The 19,177-nt window shown below is 40.6% G+C and overlaps 1 protein-coding gene across 4 annotated transcripts in view; it reads left to right on the top strand.

Annotated features, from left to right (window-relative positions):
• Positions 1–4,010: 4,010 nt before the first annotated feature.
• Positions 4,011–19,177, top strand: part of cfap36 (cilia and flagella associated protein 36) — a 32,529-nt gene continuing 17,362 nt past the window's right edge. For 2 of the 4 annotated variants that reach the window (XR_008908223.1, XM_056760332.1), the window contains exons 1-5: positions 4,017–4,382; positions 5,952–6,016; positions 11,305–11,403; positions 14,480–14,591; positions 14,980–15,067. Coding sequence is in view for 3 of the 4 variants with exons in the window: in XM_056760332.1 (XP_056616310.1) it covers positions 4,280–4,382; positions 5,952–6,016; positions 11,305–11,403; positions 14,480–14,591; positions 14,980–15,067 (467 nt within the window). In the remaining variant the exon portion in view is untranslated. Of the gene's footprint in view, positions 4,383–5,951; positions 6,017–11,304; positions 11,404–14,479; positions 14,592–14,979; positions 15,068–19,177 lie in introns of all 4 variants that reach the window. The other 2 variants (XM_056760333.1, XM_056760334.1) reach the window with 2 other exon arrangements.

The following is a 19,177-nucleotide window of genomic DNA, read 5'->3' as shown; positions in this document are numbered from 1 at the left end:
TGCTCACAAGCAATTGTACTAACAGACAGGTGATAAATGTCATCGGTACTTCCCCATATCAGATCGAGCCCGAATCTGATACGGAAAATGAAGATGATCAAGCCGAAACAATTTTGCCAGCGCGACTTGAGCAGGATGTAAAAGATTGGTAAGGTTTTATAAAAAAAATATTATGTTGAGTGAGGAGTGAGCCCGCACTGCAAATGGGCACGGATATCTTTTGATCGGTATGCCGCCGTGACGTAATCCAAGATCCAGTGCGCCAGTCTCTGCTTGGTGATAGCCCTCCCCTTCTGCTGTCCTCTGAAACAGACAAAGAGCTGATCAGAGCCCCTAAAGCTCTGCGTGCGGTCCAAGTAGAAGGGCAGTGCGTGTACTGGACACAACACGGATGGGGTTGGGTCTTTCCCCTCCTTGGTCCCGGCAGGGAGTCATGGGAACTTTGGGCACATATCCGGGCCTGGATCACAGGATAACGTGAGAGTTGCCAGGACCGAATTCAAGGCAATCCGGGGACACGGAGAGTGCTTGAAGGTCCTCTACCCTCTTGAAGTAAGCGAGCGCCATCAGGACCACGTTAAGGTCCCAAGAGGGTATGGAGCGGAGACGAGGCGGTTTCCGCCTTTTCGTGCCACTTAGGAACCTGGTGACAAGGTCGTGCTGCCTTTCCTACAACTGAGTCATGATGAGTGGCGATCGCGCTTACATACACCTTCAGTGTGGAGGCGGATGTGTTAGTCTCCATTCTCTCTTGTAAGAAGGACAACACGATCCCGATCAAGCACCTCCGTGGGTCTTCTCGTTGAGAGAGACAACTGGACGAGAAGAAGCGCCATTTATAGGTGTATAACTGCCTAGAAGATGGGGCCCTAGTCTGGGTCTCGGCCACAGAGGGGGGTAGCCTACTCAGGATCTCCTCGTCCCATCTATAGACCAGACATGGAGGTTCAAGAGGTCTGGTCTGGGATGCCAGAACGTACCCTTCCCCTGAAAGCAGGTCCTCCGTCAGGGGAATGGGCCAGGGGGGAGTCGTTGTCAAGAGCATCAGCTCTGAGAACCAAGTGCGGTTGGGCCAATGCGGTGCAACCAGTAACACTTGGTGCTCCTCTTCCCTGACCTTGCACAGTGTCTGTACAATGAGGCTCACTGGGGGGAAGGCGTTCTTCCGCTTGTCCCACGGCCAGCTGTGTGCAAGGGCATCCGTGCCGAGGGGGGCCTTGGACAGGGAGTACCAGAGCGGGCAATGGGTGGTGTCGCGGGAGGCGAACAGGTCTACCTGGGCCTGTTCAGGTTGCCTGGGATGTGTGTGGCCCGCAGTGAGCGGATCACCAGTTGACTCCACAGGAGAAGGAGTCAGGCAAGTCTAGTTAGCTGTCGTGAGCGTACGCCACCCTGACGATTGATGTACGCCATGGTTGTAGTGCTGTCCAGACGGACCAGCACGTGCTTGTCCTGCACGAGAGGCCGTAGCCTCCTCAGCGCAAGAAGCACAGCCCACAACTCTAGGCTATTGATATGCCAGCGCAGGCGGGGGCCCGTCCAACGCTCTGCTGCTGCGTCCCCGTTGCACACTGTGACCCACAATTGCAGGGAGGCATCCGTCGTCACCACGACGTGCCTTGTAACCTGCCAAGAGGGACCCCAGTCCGGAGAAAGGTCATGGAAGACCAGGGGGTTAGGGTGCGTCGCCAAAGGGGCGTTATCACCATGCGCCTGCTGCCGTTGTGCCACGCTCTCCTCGCAACTCGACTCTGTAGCCAATGTAGGCAGTTCAACACCGATTGGGCACGTACTGGGGACAGTCGCGCCGACATGGTGAGAGAGTTGAGTTCCATGCTGAGAAAGATGCTCTGCACCGCGGAGAGCTTGCTCTTTTCTCGGTTGACCTGTAGTCCCAATCTATCTAGGTGCCGGAGCACAAGGTCTCTTTGTGTACACAACAGTTCTTGGGAGTGTGCCAAGATAAGCCAGTCGTCGAGATAGTTCAGTACCCGCACTCGGCGTCCTGTTCCGGGGTGCAGCCTGAGCTGGGAGTACAGGAGCCGGAGGCGATGTCGAAGGAGGCCTGGGCTGCTGGGAAGCATACGTCGCACGAGTTCTCGGATGCCTCTGGGCGGCCGAGTTGCGGCGAGGTTGAATGTGTCTAATAGCCTCTGTCTGCTTCTTCACCGTCGAGAACTGCTGAGCGAAGTCCTCGACGGTGTCACCTAACAGCCCACCTGCGAGATGGGTGCATCGAGAAAGCGGACTTTCTCGGTGTCACTCATCTGGGCAAGGTTTAGCCAGAGGTGTCCCTTTTGGACCACAAGCATGGACATCGTCCGAACCCAGGGTCGCCCCACCATAGAGGGAAGTGAGGGAGCTAGAACCGGTTTGAATGGAGAGAGCCGTGAGTGGAGTGCTCCAAATTTTGCACAGCTCTTCATACACCTCCGTGATGAATGGCACCAAGGGTGGTTTATCCAGCCGCGAGTATTTGGGAGGAGGCAGTGGTGTGCACTGTAACCAAATGCTCGCGGCTGGCCGGGTTAGCATGGTTGACATCTCAACCTCTGCTTCCTCATGAGCTCGAACCCCCTTGAGGGGGAGCTCGGAGTATTTTATACCGGATATCCGGGGGCGGAGACCGGCATGCAAATTTCATGAGCCAAATTTCATTAGCCTTTTCTATAGTAGTCAGAGTTGATATGTTCTCAAGGGCGAACCCCACCTGTTGGCTCGACACAACGTCGAGAGACCGACAGAAAGGGAACTATATCTTACTGTTTTACCTTTTATATACAACGTTATAAAGACTATGAATAGACAACCATATACATATACACAGACTTTGTATGAGATAGAAACAAGCTGGCATTTTACAATGACAATACAAATTACAGGCTGCGAATCTAAAGCACCTGTCATGCGAAGTTTTAATGGTTGGAATGGCCCCACTTTTTAATCAAAGCTTTCGCGAATAGCCGTTCCTAATTTCTCTCCCACATTCGTGAAGCAATCGTCTGTAAAATGCTTTGAACAAACTTGAACATATGGATTGTACTTTTCTGGAACAGTGTTGTGAATAAAATGTAACCGTTCGTTTTTAGTTGTCTCATCTTTTGGCATGGCCATCAATTGGCACCACTTCCTGTTATCGCAGACGTTTTACGACAGTCTGTTAGTGGTGATATTGGAGAGTACAAAAATGGTTGACTGCTTTCTAAAATATTAGAAATGTTAGGTCAATGTCCTGTTCCTCAATCAGCAATTTAAGTAGATTAATAGGTGTTTGATTGTGTGATTGAGAGAGGCTGGGTGGGGGGGGGGGTGAGATTTAGTGAATTACTAAAGAAAATAAGGAACAAATGTATATATAAATTGGATGAATTCTGAAAACCCTGCTTGTCAAGGGTAACCAGGTAAGGATTTCAATTATTTAATTAGGTTATCAATTTGTGCCACATATTAACCTTGACATACTTTGCCAAAAAAGGTTTTAAGAGAATCACTAATAAACATATTCATTTTAAGTTTTATAGTTTTTCTATAAATAAAGAAGTATTTGTATATAAAAATCAGTTTCTCACTCCTGACATATAATATTTTGTCATATTGTATTTTCTTGGAATCAAAAAATATAATAAAAAGCAACATAAAGATTATTAGAGAAAAACTACTTTTCACTCTTTACAGGATTCCTTGTGTATCCCTCCGTACGTTTCACCAAACCATTATCATTTGTAATATGTTTGATGTCTTTTGGTGTTAATTGCTCTTTTTTTATACAGAGTTTATTTAAAAAATATTTCCGGTATGGACAAACAACTTTTTTATTAAAACTGCCGTAAATTGTTTCGAACAGAAGTAGACGGAGTTTCACGCATGCGCGGAACAAATCGTGTTTGCCGAAAATTATTTCGGCCGGAAGTAGACGCACTTTCGCGCATGCGCGGAACAAATCGTGTTTCCGGGACGGATCGGGGAGCGACATACCCCCTTTCTCTCCTTCTGGGAACAGTAGTAATATGGGTAACTCAACGTTTTGTACCTGTTGGCTTTCCATATATGAATGTTTACGTAAACTGTGACGCCAGTGGCGACGTCACCGGTTGCTATGGTTGTAGATTTTGTTGAACACATCCGGGGTGGCCCCAAATTCCCAGATCGTGTTTGTTTATCACAGTTCTCTATCCAGGAATGGAAAGCGAATTAACTCCCACAGCATCTTATAGTATGTACATAAACGAAGTTTCGTGCACAGTAATGTGATGTTTGTGTAATTCTGTGAGGTGACATCATGGCGGATGATGGTGAGTGGGTGCTTGAAAGCATCGCAGGATATCTGAGCAGCCCGGACTGGATCATTCCCATCGGGGACTTCACGGAAAATAATTGCTCAGGTAATATAAAAGCAAGCGATCGAACTCGCTGGTAATATAAACAAAGGCGACCTCAGGAACACGAACACTATAATCACAGAAGAATTCAAGCAGATACAGGCATTACAATCGTCATCATTACAGCACGGCGCCTGTTTAAAAACACTTAAATCTTTCCTTATATATCACAAATAACAGCTGAGGTAAAAAATAATAACAACTTATAATTGTCGATACTTTTAACAAATAAATATTATAACAAAAACAAAAGTTATAAAAGAGAATAATGTAAGACGTACATTACTTACACAATGCTGTTGATCTCGCGCTTATGTGGAATATCAATCCTGCAACATTAAAGGATTTTCATGCTCTTAAATCAAGTTTGCGAAGCCTCCAGTGTGCACCTTAAATGAGGGATGTCAATTTGCAACTTATATTTTTGAGTTGATCGGCGCTGACGACAATATAAATGTATACATTATGACTTTTAATGTATGTGTTTTGTGAGCAACAGAGCTGCATTCATTTGTGGCCAAAAAATATATGATCATTATTTTTTTCTGAAAAAATAAACTGTTAAATGATGAAGAGAAAATCTTAAATGTCAAGATAGAATATTTAATATATACACTATTTTGTTGACGGGGTCAACATTTAATTTCTTCAAGATTTGGAACCAGATTCCAGGGGCTGAAAGATGACAAGTAGAAACTGTTTACTTAAGCAATCCTTATTGCGTTGTATCCCTTTGTAGCACACACGCATCTGTCACACATATTTGATGTATGCATTTTCATCTGCTAGACATTTTTGTACTTGTTTGCTCATCTGGAAGATGTCTCTGTGACGTCTGGTGTCTGTTGGGATTTAGACATCAAGATGATGTCTGTAAAATGTTTATGATTTAGAGTGGATATAAAGCTGCTCATTCTAATATGTTTAATAGATGTTTCCCAGATCTCCAAATCTTAAGCAGACGTCTAACAGACCTAACTGTCCCAGCTGGGTATGGCAATAGTGACAGTTAAAAAATACTGCAAGTCTGCAAATCTGTCACTCAAGATGTATTGAATTCATCTTTGTATCGCTTTAGATACTGTTTCTTAACAAGTGTGTTTTTTATCTTCTTTATTAATAAGGTCCAAACTCAGAGATAAGATTTCAATGTGAAATAAATAATAAAAAAATGTCCATAACATTTAATATTTTACCTGCCTTCATGATTTAATTATTTCTCCAGAAAAATAATGATCAACACACAAAAACGCGGGGCTTTAAGCTCAGACTTGGAAATGAATCAGTCAAGAGTGAGGCGATATTTACAGACACTAAGTATTGTGTTGGCGCTTTGTGAAAGACTGAGGTCAAAGGTAGGATATTTCAACTGGGATATTCCCACCTTAGGTCTTGAACGCAGCGAGAGGTAAGGAAACAGCTATATATGCAGACCTCTTCTCACAATGATTGATTGGATTACCTGAACGTTTGGTGTCTGTTTTTTGCTTCCTCTTCTTTACTCTGGAGCCTTGTTCATGAATATGTGTTATGTTATAGCAAGATGTATATTAACCTGTCATTTGATTTCAGTGTTTGATGATGAAGACGAGAATAAACTGACTTACACAGAGATCCATCAGCAATATAAACAACTGGTAAGAGATCTAGTGTCCACTTCCATATTAGCCAGTTAAAAAAGTTTCCCTGCCATTCTCCTTTATAAGATAATGCTTTTTCGCCATTGACAGAAATTTTGGGCAACATACAGTAGGTAGTCAAACAGAATTCCTACTACCGCCGCGTTGAGTGCCACTGATAAAAGGCCATGCAATTAAAAAGCATTTACCTGTGAAACTAGTTCGCAAAATTTCGGCCAGGAGGAGCAAAGGGCGAGTTTGCGATAAACTCCTTGTTACATGACAGGAGACAACACATCAAAAATCAAAACAAGAGTTATTGACGTTCATAATATAACGTCCTGGAAGCGAGGATAAGAGTGGATATATTTAAAGTATCTTTGTTTAAGGCTGTTGTTAGTCACAGACGGGCTGTTCAGACTAAAGAAGACCTTTGTTAAGACCACGGACCCATGTCGAGCAGTTCTTTGATCGTTGGAGGCACTTTGTGGAGCTTCAAAAATTGCCCCCCATTCACTCCCATTCTACCGCTTGGAAGGAAATGTATACGTGGTGTTATAACTCCGATGTCATTATTCTTCAAGAAGAAAGTCATATTCAGTGAGGATGCCTTGAGGGGCGAGGTAAAACATGGGGAAAAATCCCTTTAACATGATTACTGAAACTAAGGTCTGACTCCAGAACATCCTTGACTTGATTTTTAGTTGTTTGACCCCTAGAGTCAAGGTATGCATTCACCTTGAGAACTTCATCTTTGTTTCCAAATGCAATGACTTCAGTTTTCTCCTTGTCAAGTTTTTGGACATCCAACTCTTAGTTTATTCAAATCATTGGCAGAGGGAGTCAGTGACAGCCCTGTAGTCATTTGGCCATAAGGCTAGGTAAATCTTGTTGTCATATGCATAGCTGTGATTTGCAATTTGGTTCTTTTTCATTAGTAGACTCAGTTGGAGCATATACAGGCCAAACAAGAGTGGCACAAGAGTGGCACAAGAATGTAGCCTTGTGGGACTCCTCATGTCATTGACGTCCACTTAGACTACTGCTCTCCTATACTGACATAATTACCTCTCCCATCTAAGTATGACCGGAACCATTTGAGGCCCGTCCCAGAAAGGCCGAAATGATTTTTTGCCACAGTAAATTTCAAATATTACCCACAGTAAATATCACTTTATGAGCACTGTCACTGAGCTGTGATGAGGTAGGAGTATTAAAAAGTCTTAAAAGTAATTTTCCAAGGTATTAAATTTCGTATAATCTCTTCATATTTGTCCAAAGAGGTCATATGCTAAAGTTTACCTGAATGTAATCATTGCATAGGCGAATAGTGGGCGGTCCATTTACTCCCACTTATTAAACAACATGGTTGACTGATAGGGAAATTTCATGAAAGTTTTCATGCAAATAGTTGTAGGGTAAGGAGTTGGATCCATGGCTGAAGACCGTCTCTAGGAATAACTTTGAGGTGTACTGCTCTGTGTGTCTGAAGGTGATTAGCGTAGCCTCGATGGTGATCAACACTGTCCGGTCTCACATGCTAAGTGCTAGCCACAAAGCTGGATTCTCTTTCTGATAAACCTTGCATTGGGTATGTCACTCGATTAATGATTTTGTGCTTCGTTTCCTCTCTTCTGAATTATGTTGCATTAATGAGGAGTTATCACAAACTAAGACTGTTTAGTTATGCTATCTTTCTATCAGTATATTGTAAATGTAAGTTAAAGTGTTGCCAATCTAACCTGTTAAAACTTGAAGTGGCAAAGGGAAATGTTAATTGATGTAATGAAAGATTTTAGTTTCTGTCGTGTTACGTACCACCAGGGGTCTCTTCAAGTACCACAGTTTGAGAACCACTGATTTATGTGAATATTAAAATCCCCTGCAATGTCAAACTCTGAAAAAGTGATTGATAACAGTTCTGTAAACTCTTCAACGAAGGCTGGAGAATATTTTGGAGGCCTGTAAATAATTATAAATAAAATGTGTGGTGCACCTATCAGCACAACACCTAGATATCCTAATGACAAGAAATGACCAAATGACACATGGCTTGGATCTTTAACTCGTTCGCCGCCAGCCTCTTAAAAAAGGTTGCCAGCCTACACCAGCGTTTTTAACATTTTTACCAAACTTTAATGGCTCACAGTAAATTTTCTGTAAAGAATATATGGACAAACAATATGTCAAATGAAAGAACAGAGTCTCAGCTTTTAAACAAAAGAAACCGTATTCTATCTTCATTTATTCGTTTTTTATCACTCCGTAGATGTGGGTAGGTTTCTTCAAAAATGCATCACTTTGATTAAACAGCTGAGATAATTAAAGTTTTTTTGTCACAGATTCCGCCCAGATTCCACTCAGAACAATCATTTAAAACCGCTAAAAAATATATGTTCTAGGTTCTGAGATTTTGTACCACTTTTTCCCAGTGGTGTGTAATAGCGCCGCCTGCTGTACAACAGTACAAACACTGATTGCCATAATAACTCGTCTTTGGCGGGGAACCGTTTTTTTTTTTAAATGACGAGATAACTTATCGATGGCGGTGAAAGAGCAGCTACACCTCAACCTAACCTTACTGCTCTGCAGACACTCATGAAAGTAAAGAGAACTCTCACTGTAGGAAGATGGCGAGCTGGGCCGACAGGATTAAGTGGTTGACGTCTGGGTGCTTTCAGCGAAAGAGTGGGAGAGTTTGGTCCCAGCATTTACCAGTTCCTCAATTTTCTGTGAGAAGCTTAGAAGTGGAGAAGCTGGAGAGAGGGATGATTTGTCTGGTGAGAGCGGCTGTGGCTCTGGTGTTTCCGGTGGCTGAAATATGTTGTCCTGGCTTCCCTGGCTTTTTTCCAGAAAGTAAAGCTGTTCTATTGCATCACAGCCAGTCTGTAATGTGCTCTGTGGGTAAGGCTCTTCCAGGATGGTGTCCATGAGCAGTACTTGTTGTGGCTACATGGTGTTATCAATGTCTTTTTGGGATAAGTCAACCACATGATGACTCGGAAACTGTTGTAAAGGCCTGTGGTCCCTCATACTGTGCCAGTCATGTTGAGTGGAGGATGATGGAGGGAGAAGTAGATTTTGTCCTTCAGCATTCTTGCACCAAGTTTGTTTGGGTGGAGGCCATCCGGTTTAAACTGTTGTCTATGTCTATGGAACTGTTGTCCAGAAAGTTGACTCCTTTTATATGGCAGCTTCTTTGTAGCCATTTATTCAGCCCATGCAAGCAACTGTGAAAACATGTTAGTTCCCCTTGCTGGGAGTGATCCAATGATGAACGACTGCACTTTAAGTCTTTGAAGCGTTTCAATGAGTTCACTGAAATCTGTTTTAAGGAGTTCAGACTGCTGTCCTCCCGACATGGATTATGATTTGATTTGCAGTCTAGTGCTTCATTGAAATATTCTGAAGTTCCCTGTTCACATCAGAGACGGTTGCTTGAGTAAGCAGCATATAGTTGTATTCCTGCTCTTGATGCTTCTGATAATAGAGTCACCCAATATAAGAGTCCTGGGCTCGGCTGTGCTCTGAGCTGAATGCCGCTGTCTGCTCGACCTTGTGTGCCTGCTTGTATCTCTGTTAGTTGCAGGCTGATATAATTCAGGTTCAATGGTAAAATACCAGTGTTTGCAAGCCTTGTTAAAGCCATATATGGGGTAGAGGATGCAATATGAGATACATGTGACAATCTGATGTCCAGAGTGCCTTTGCGTCTGGCTCCCTGTTTGTGCCATGGATTAATGTGTCGATCAGTTTTGGCTTGTTCCTGTTGAGATTCTCTAAATTCACGAGGACTCACCGGTTGTCTGACAAGGTTCTCCGTGACAATGGTCTGTTGAGTGTTCAGCCTGTTTTGGAAGTCCAGTAAGTAACTTAGCTTCAAGAACCTAATCCTTTGTAGAAGTCTGTGGCAGTTTGTGCAGCAAGTAGATTCCACCACCGCTTTTTCTTTATCTTCTGCTTTAATGAATACAACTGTTTTTTTCTGTATCCGGAATGTAAGCTTCTGGTAGTGGGAGGCAAAAGTGCCCTTTTTCATAGTATTATTCCAATCCTGAAGAGTTTTTAGTTTTATTGTTTGTGCCAAAAATGTGTTTGAATTGTTTCAATTGTATTATCTTTGTCTTTTTACGCCTGAATCTCTCAACTCTAGCTTGTCGACTGAGTGAGGCGCAGTTAAGACAATGAGCTTGACGCTTGAACTCGTGTACAGTTAAGATCAGTGATAGACTGCCACTCAGCGGTAAACAATAGCAAACACAAGACGGCGAGGGCGGAAGGATTATTCTGTTTCAGTACCATCTGTATGTTTGACTGTTAAACAGTAGGGCATGCTGTTAGACATATTCTAAAAGAGAACAGCATATACAGAAAACCTCAAATTTGAAAGTGTTGTGAAAATGATCAAAACTGCTCTCAGGGAAGTAGTTAAGTATTGTCACTTTCATTCAACCGGCTGCAGAACTTCAACTGTTTATTAAATCCAACTGAACTGAACAAAAATAAAGTGTTTCCCATTCATTACTTTGTCTTGCCTTTGTTTCAAAACAAACTAAAAATATTCTACACTCTCATAAAACGATGTTTTGGCAAGGCATCTTCCATTCACAGTCAGCACACGCAGGTGTGGTTTAAATGTTGCCAATACTACCCCACGAGTGCATGGTAAAGTGGGACATTGAATCGTGATTGAATGAGTACTAAACAATTTGTTGTAAAACCTGTCGCTGTAACTTACTGTTAACAAATATAGACATGTTAACCCTGAACATTTGTAAACATGCACCTTGTTGCCCGGACAGAGACTACGCTGTGTCAGAGACTATAGCCAAAATTACCACTCTTCAGGGTGTATGGTGATTCTGTCAAACGGTGTTGTGGTTATAAATCTGAACTGTCAACAGAAACAAAACATAAGTGAGAGTGGCTTAATTTGGCCAAGAATCTCCCTGTTGAAAAAAACAGCGTATGCTGAGTTAGCTATGTTTTGATGCTGGTTTGCTGGTTTGTGCTGGTTTAAGCTGGTCATGTGCTGGACCCTCACCAGCTTAAAGCAGCATATGACCAGTTTAAAACAACACATGACCAGTTTAAACAAACAACATACCAGCAAACCAGCATCAACACATACCTAACCCAGCATATGCTTGAATAATGTTTTTTTCAACAAGACTGTATTACAATACAGAATGTTCAGAGAGTAGAAGAGAGAAACGATTGTGAAGTGGCACACAAACACTAGTATGTTAAGTAGCTTGTGGGAAACACTGACACTGTTCAGTAACCCTGTTTGTTGTGATATTGAGGTGGAGAGGTTACTGGACAACTACATGCAGGAGGTGGGGATTACAGAGGAGCAGTTTCTAGAAGCTTCATCCGCTCTTACAGCTAATAAAACTTTACAGGTAACATCATGTTTTATTCCCCAAACAGCCACTTCAAGACATCTGAAAACAGTCATATGGAATCGTTATCCATTTCGTTCTGTTATTGGGAACACATTTATTCCTCAATGCTGTGCTCGTGATGTGCTGATAACCTCACTGCAACATGTTCAGTAAAAGTAACTCATCTGTTCGTTTCTTGATCTTAACATCATGTGCTTTTCCGGCTTTATTATGGATTTAGATCTTTAGTTGTTAATGAAACAGATTTGGTGGTTCAAGGACTCCATCTCACAGTAAAAGCAAATCCATGTGTGTGTGTCAAATCACAGACTGATCACAGAGCAGATTTGTGTCTAACAATGAGACTGCGTTTAAATCAAGAGACGCTTCACCTCAGCAATAGCATCTGCTGAAGTAAATCCTATGTGTATAAATGCTGCTAAAGTTAGCGTGCGAGTTAAAAGCGCATTAGCAAACTGGGTTAGTCAGACGATTGACATACGTCTCACAGATGTACAATCTGCAGGTCTGAGGCCGGAGAGAAATCTCAGCGCTGTGTTAAAGCCAGTCCTTCGTCCTGTGATCCTGAGCTTATCCAACATTATAGTTGATTTTTATTATGTTTCAATGCACAGCTGTCAGGATCCTGTGTAATATTCTGTAACTGTGAAGATAAGTGAGATAATGTAAAGATCTTTCCTCATGTTGGTTATTCTCTCTTTTTACATGGAGACAGACAGAGGGAAATTGTGTCATTAATTACTGGTTCTTGAGCCTTTCCACACCTGTAAGACCTTTGCTTATCTTCGAAACACAAATGAAGATTTCATGCTTCGTTAGTTCTGGTTCCTGCATCTGCACCATGCAGGTGGACGCACATTGTAAGCTGATACTTACGAAAATTAACCATGTTTATTTTTGTGGTACATGTCATGGTTTTTTGGGGCCTTGATTACTTAAGGCAAAACCATGGTGTTAAAACAGTAACCATGTTTTTTTTTGTTTTAACTGTAGTAAAACCATGGTAAATTTTCGGAATTGCACACAAACATCTGGCAGACATCTATTTGATGTCTTCATTTACATCTGCAAGACATTGTTTGCTCATCTGCAATGCTGTAAGATGTCATTTAGACCTCTAGGTGGCATCTTTAATATGTTTATTATTTAAAATGGATGTAAAGCTGTTCTTTCTAAGATGCTTTCCAGATGTTTTCACACATTAGATTGTATCCAGATCTTTAGCAGAAGTCTTGCAGACGTACCTGTGCTGGCTGGTTATAGATCAAAAAAAGCATTTTTTTTATTGGACGCTATAGTATTCTCATTGCTTCATAAATTTAAGGTTAACCAGCTGGAGTCACATGAAATATACTAAGGATGTTTTTGTGATTAGAGTGTACAGTGAGGGAAATCATGATTTGATCCCCTGCTGATTTTGTAAATTTGCCTGCTTGCAAAGGAATGAAGGTCTATAATTTTTAGGCTAGGTTAATTTCAACTGAAAGAGACAATTTTTTTTTTAAATGAGGGAAAAAATAATATAAAGGTTATAAATCGATTTGCATTTCAGTCAGTGAAATAAGAATTTGATCCCTGAGCAAAACATAACATTGTACTTTGTGGAAGGAACGGGGGTAAAACATTTCTGATAGTTGGTCAGCAGATTTGCACATGTGTCAGGAGACATTTAGTCCACTCCTCTGTCAATCTTTAAGGTTTCTTTAAAGAGTTTTCTCCTCCTTCACAGATGTTCTACAGGTCTATAGGGTCTAAAGACTTGCGAGGACATTTAATGTGCTTCTCCTTAAGCCACTCTTTGGTTTCCCTTGCAATATGTTTTGGCTCTTTGTCATGTTAAGGCACTATCACAACCCATCTTCAGTGATCTAGTTAAGGGAGGAGGTTCTCGTCCAAGATTTTACTGTACACTGGCCCGTCCCTCAGCCCCTCAATGAGGTGAAGTCTTCCTGTACCTCTAGCAGATAAAAAGCCCTAAAGCAGAATGTTTCAAACACTGTTCTTCTCTGTAGAGATGGTGTTCTTGGGGTCGTAGTCAACATTTCTCTAACTTTAAACACAGGAGTCAATTTTGGTCTCACATCACTTTCTCAAACATTTCTGAATCATCTTGATGTTCATGGTCAAACTTCACAGGAGACAGACGGGTCTTCTTGGGCAGGAGGACATTGCGGGTGCTTCAGGATTTCAATCTATTGTGTCATTGTGTGTGCTCAATGGTTTGCTTGCAAACTGTGGTCCCAGCTTTCTTGAAATCATGAACAAGCTTCTTACATGTAGTTCTGGGCTGATCTTTAACCTTTCTCATGATCATCTTTACTCCATTGGGGAAATCTTGCAGGGAGCTCCAGACCATTAGTTATTTGATAGTTATTTGGTATTTCTTCTATTACCAAATAATCACACCAACAGTTGCCTCCTTCTCAGCGAGCTTCTGTCTGTAGCCTATTCAAGGTATGTGCAGGTCTACAATCTTGTCCCTGACATCATCTGAAACCTATTTGGTCTTGACCATGGTGGTGGAGAGGTTGAATGGAAGACACAGAATCTGTTGGCAGGCATCTTTAATAGACTGAACAAGCTGATTTAGGAGTACTGTCTTAAAGTGACAGGACTAATCTGTGGTCCATTTAGGCACAAAACCAATCTGTGGAGCCAGAATTCTTTCTGTTTGGTAGGGGATGAAAGACTTATTTCACTGAATGAAATGCAAATCAATTTATAACCATTATATACATTTAACCTGATTTAAAAAACATATTTTGTCTGTATCAGTTAAAATAAACTTACCCTAAAAATGATATACCTTAATTTTTTGTAAGCAAACTTACAATATCAGCAGGGGATCAAATATTTATTTCCCTCACTGTACATTGCATTGCTGTCTACAAGGGGATAAGCAAGCCCCCAGACCTCTTCAGCACTATCTGAAATTGTGTTCCGAAGTTAAACAAGGATTTTACGGCTGTGTAACGACATGAAGGTAAGTAATTAAATACAGAATTTTCTTTCTACTGTGACCTATCCCTTTAATTCTTTATTGGTTCTTAGACTGTCAACTATTGTTTTACAGGCGGTTTTCCAGCCGGTTCTTGCTACAGATGATTTTCAGATGTTTCGCTCTCTGATGGTTCAGAAGAACATGGAATTACAGCTGCAGGCTTTACACGTCATTAAATTACACGGTACCCCTTTCTGAACATTCATTGTTATAAGTCTGTATCTGTGTGTGTGTGCGTGACTGTGTGTGTGTGTGTGTGTTTTTTATATCATACTAGCATTGGATATTTTCATGTGCTGATATATACTCTATAAGCCTTTATGTTCTCAGTGCTACGGCATCTATGTTTCAGTCATTAGAAAATGTTGTTAGTAGAGTGTTTTACACAGCAAATGTGCATAACTAACTTGAGTACCTCTTTGAATAGCATGAAACGTTGGCTAGTTGCATTGTTGTTTCAGTATTAGCTTGAGAAGGATAAAAAATGCAGTAGCATTTAAAAACTGTGAAATATTGGCCTTATTTTTGTCTACAAAGTATAGCTGGCTTACAGTGGATATTGTTTGTTGAAGGTGGTCTGCCCGAGTGTCTGACAGATGGTGTGGATGTCATGAGTGAACTGGAGAAGAAGGAAATGAACATTCTTCAGGAGGTTCTTAGGTAATTTTAATGTTTTTATGACGTCAGATCTACTGGTTTACTGAGAGCAGATGCAGGGCAGCATGACCGGTGACAGACTGTGGCTCATCCTGTCACGTGTAGAGGACAGAAGTAGCCAAACAAGGGATTTCCAAACAATAGAGACTTTAATATAAAACAAACAAAACTAGGAACCAGCAAACAGGAGTAGAACACGTCAACATTAATAATACTAGTCAAGGAACTAAGGAACACACAGGGCTTAAATACAAAAGGAAGACACTCAGGGAGAACAGGATGAGGTGCGGGACTTATTAACAAAGATGAGGGACAGGTGACAACAATGAACTAATAATGAAACAAGTGAAAACAGGCAAGGAAACAATTAACTAATAATGAGACAATTCAGGGGAGGAAAAAACCAAACATAACATACAAACGTGACACATCCACTGCAGTGCAATGTTAAACATCTTTACAAAGAACTAGGAGAAAATTTTTGCACAGTGTATAATCATGCAAACTTTGGTGGAGCGGTCCCACCAAACGAGACTTGCGCGACTAAATCGGACTATTCGCCCGTAATTGGGCGCTTGAACATTTTGAGTGTACATGCTTCATTCGCGCGTGAAATTCACTACACAACAGACCCAAATTTGCGTCATGTGAGGGGATCCTGCCAGGCGGCTTCAGTCTCGCGTATATACTGTATATATAAAATAATATAGGTCAAATTGAGTAAAGATCGTTTTTTACAACTTATCAGATTTTCCGACCTCCACACTCACATTCTTCCAAGCAAGATCCTTTTTATTCCAGTTCGATAAAAGTCAGAAGATCTATTGTACAGCTCCAGGTATTCACTTACAGCAACGATGATTTTGTCCTCCATTGTTGTTTTGGATTTCGGCATCCGCTCCCTACATCATAATCACGTCACTACGAGAGCAAGTTTATGATTGGTTACGCTCAAAACGCTCAATTTGCACGAATTGCGTCATTCGCAGCGCCTCATTCGCGCGAAACGTGCCGCAGGATGTCCTATCGCGTCTTTGCATTGACTTAACATGTAAATCACTCACGCTTAACGCTTCATTTGCGTGTGGTGGGAACAAAACATTAGCCTTCCGTGAAAACTCACCCAAGAGATTCGTGCAGATCTGATGAGAAAGTGTTTTTGGGGGGGGGATTGTTGTTCAGGCTGGTTGTTTATTATTCATTTCATTCCTTTAAGTGACAGTTTTGGACATACAAGGTAATTAAAACAATAAAATAAATAAACGTGTCTCGTTTGTGAACATGACAACAAACACAACTTCTCCATGAACTGCCCACCGCATCTCATTCTGTAGACAAGGACTCAGAGACCTTAAGGTCAACTTTAAAAAGAGGGAGTTTATATATTAAGAGACAGTTTGTATGTTGCTCTCCGCCAGGCTCGGCTCCTGGGAATCAGATGCTCGGCCCACCATGGCCCCAGTGCCCAATGCCAAATAACACATTTCAATATTTCAGCTCAAGATGTTGAGAGAGATTGTGCTTTTAGTCATTTTGATGCTTGTTATCTAGAAAGCAGCATTAAATGCGACCAGAATCTCATGCTTTCAGTGTGCTAGGCTCATATAAAAGTCTGATTTAAGTCTTGTTAGTCTAAACATTCAAATTATTTTGAATTTATGACATGATAGAGACACGTCTAGAGTCTCCTTTGCATGTCATGTTCGTCCATCATTTCTTTTACAGAGTACAATCATTCCTTTTTATTTTCCTACTAAATTATGCAATCTTAAGAATGACCACCTCTTTAGAGCAGAAATGTCACCAAAATGATTTAAAAAAAAAACTGTATTTTTATACATGAAAAATAAAACTGGTATTGTCACAAGTGCTATTTTTTTGAACATCTGCACAATTGCTTACGCGCAATTGTAATTAATACAACTGTTAAATAAATAATTTAGCGGGTAAAGTTATTATTTTCGTCTTTCAAAGAAAAAAAGAGTATGAATAGCAGAACCACTGCGTCTCTAAGCAATGTTTTGTTTTATCACTATGCATCTGTTTGAATGATTTACTTTGGCTACCCATTGTGTTGGCGAAATGAAATAACTTTTCATGCTTGTTTCGAACAGCTTGTTCAAATTCGCAACATAAAAGATGGATTAGACAACGAGGTCTTATAAATAGAAATTATTTTATTAATCTAAATTTAAACAACAGCGAAAATAATCAGGATGAACAAAAGTCTAGGGATATTAAAGAAATAATAGATATAAGATAATTTTAACAACATGATATATGCAATGCAAAGAAACAAAAAGAGAAAGTCAGTAAGGTCTTATACTGTCCAACAGCCACTCTCAAGAGAAGACGGTGTTAACACACAAAGCACTTATGTAAGTGTCTGCATCAATCAAGATAGAAAACCAGTCTTCCTCCCGCTGTGTCAATAGAATTGAATAGAATTGCCAGGGTCCCCACATGTTGAACCAATGGGCTTAATGTGGAATTAGATTCATTAATGTGGTGACTTGCCTCCACGTACTGGTGGTTTTAGTTTCATATTTAAAAAGTTGTCTATTATACAATCAGTTAACATCTCTAGATTAAAACAGTTGAGTCCCCTCAACTAATGTGTGCAGATATAATTGCTGTGTAAATCAATTTATGTCATGCCTGAGCTGCTTTGATCAGTATGTAGGGTTGCCACCTAAACAGATGTCACACAAATCAACTTGAAAAGAGTGCTCAACCAAAAACTAATAAACTGAAAAATTTGTTGTGCCGACTTTGTTTATACTTTTCACATTCTAAACAGAAAACTAAGTCACGCCTGCCTCAGCGGGGGCCACAAGGACCAAATGTCCGATTTCTACTAAAATTTCATCTAAAATACATTCATTTCATGCTAAGCATACTGCAATTTGATTGTGCTAAAGTGAAACTATTGCAAGTGTATGTCAGGTATCATTAAAAGATGATCTTATTCATAAATCATACAAGTAGCCAGGGGCGCCATATAGGTGGGGAAAGTTAGGACAATTCCAAGGGCCAATGACTGACGGGCCTCAAAAATCGGTAAAAACTAATATAAATTATTAAACCATCATCATTCAGTATATATATTTATATAATAATAAAATTGATGATCTCTTTGTTTTTGGCATTAAAAGATAAAAATCCCCATTGACCAAAAAGTGAACATCCGCAAAAGTGAGTATCTGCATGAAATGGTTTGGTCCTGCCTTAGCGCTCTCAGTGACGCTGTTTAGTTGCAGTCAGTAGATGCGCCAGAACTATAGTGACCACAATGTTGCCCTGTAAGGTTAAATCAAAATCTGGTTTTCAAAAAAGGGAAGAAAGAAAAGAGAGAGAGGAACGACAAAGGAAAGGGTGTCAAACTGCAACCCAGTTTTTAAGCAAGAAAAGTGGGTAGCCTGTAGTCTATGAGAGGTATTTACCTGTAAGCCATAGAAATAAGTACAAATTGTGAACTAAATGGTGAAGGAGAATTCAGTAACACTTTACTATAACATTTACATTTTACATTTAGGCATTTGGCAGACGCTTTTATCCAAAGCGACTTACATTGCTTTATCCTATACATTTTACATAGGTATTTGCAATCCCCTGGGATCGAACCCACAACCTTGCTCTTACCACTGAGCTACAGGAAAGCTTTAAGGTTTTGTTCCATAAGATGTATTAATTGTTTAGCTAATATGAACTAACAATGAACAATATCTCTTTCAACATTAGTTAATTCATAATGCGTTATCAAATAATATAAATAATAAAAAATATGAATGTGAACAGAGATAAATTGATTGATTTAAAAGTGTATTGCCAAATGTTAAAATGTATTAACACCCTATGTTAACAAATATAACCTTATTGTAAGTGTTACTAAAAAGTCAGTAGTAAAACCAAAAACAAATTTGAATTAAAAGTTATATTATTATGGTCAATACTTACAGAAAACCCATACATCCAGGATGCAAAAGTGGACCAAACTGTCACGTTAGAGCTGTAAGAAAAAAAATATGTCACTTGCTGAAACCATTCTGTTTATTAAATACATTTAAGATAGCCAAGCAAAAATGAAGCAAAATTATCATTTAAATGTTTTCC

The sequence above is a fragment of the Triplophysa dalaica genome, chromosome 11, assembly GCF_015846415.1.
Source record: "Triplophysa dalaica isolate WHDGS20190420 chromosome 11, ASM1584641v1, whole genome shotgun sequence".
NCBI classification, from domain to species: domain Eukaryota; kingdom Metazoa; phylum Chordata; class Actinopteri; order Cypriniformes; family Nemacheilidae; genus Triplophysa; species Triplophysa dalaica.
The sequence above is the reverse complement of the archived record's forward strand: the minus strand, read 5'-3'. Positions and strand labels throughout refer to the sequence as shown.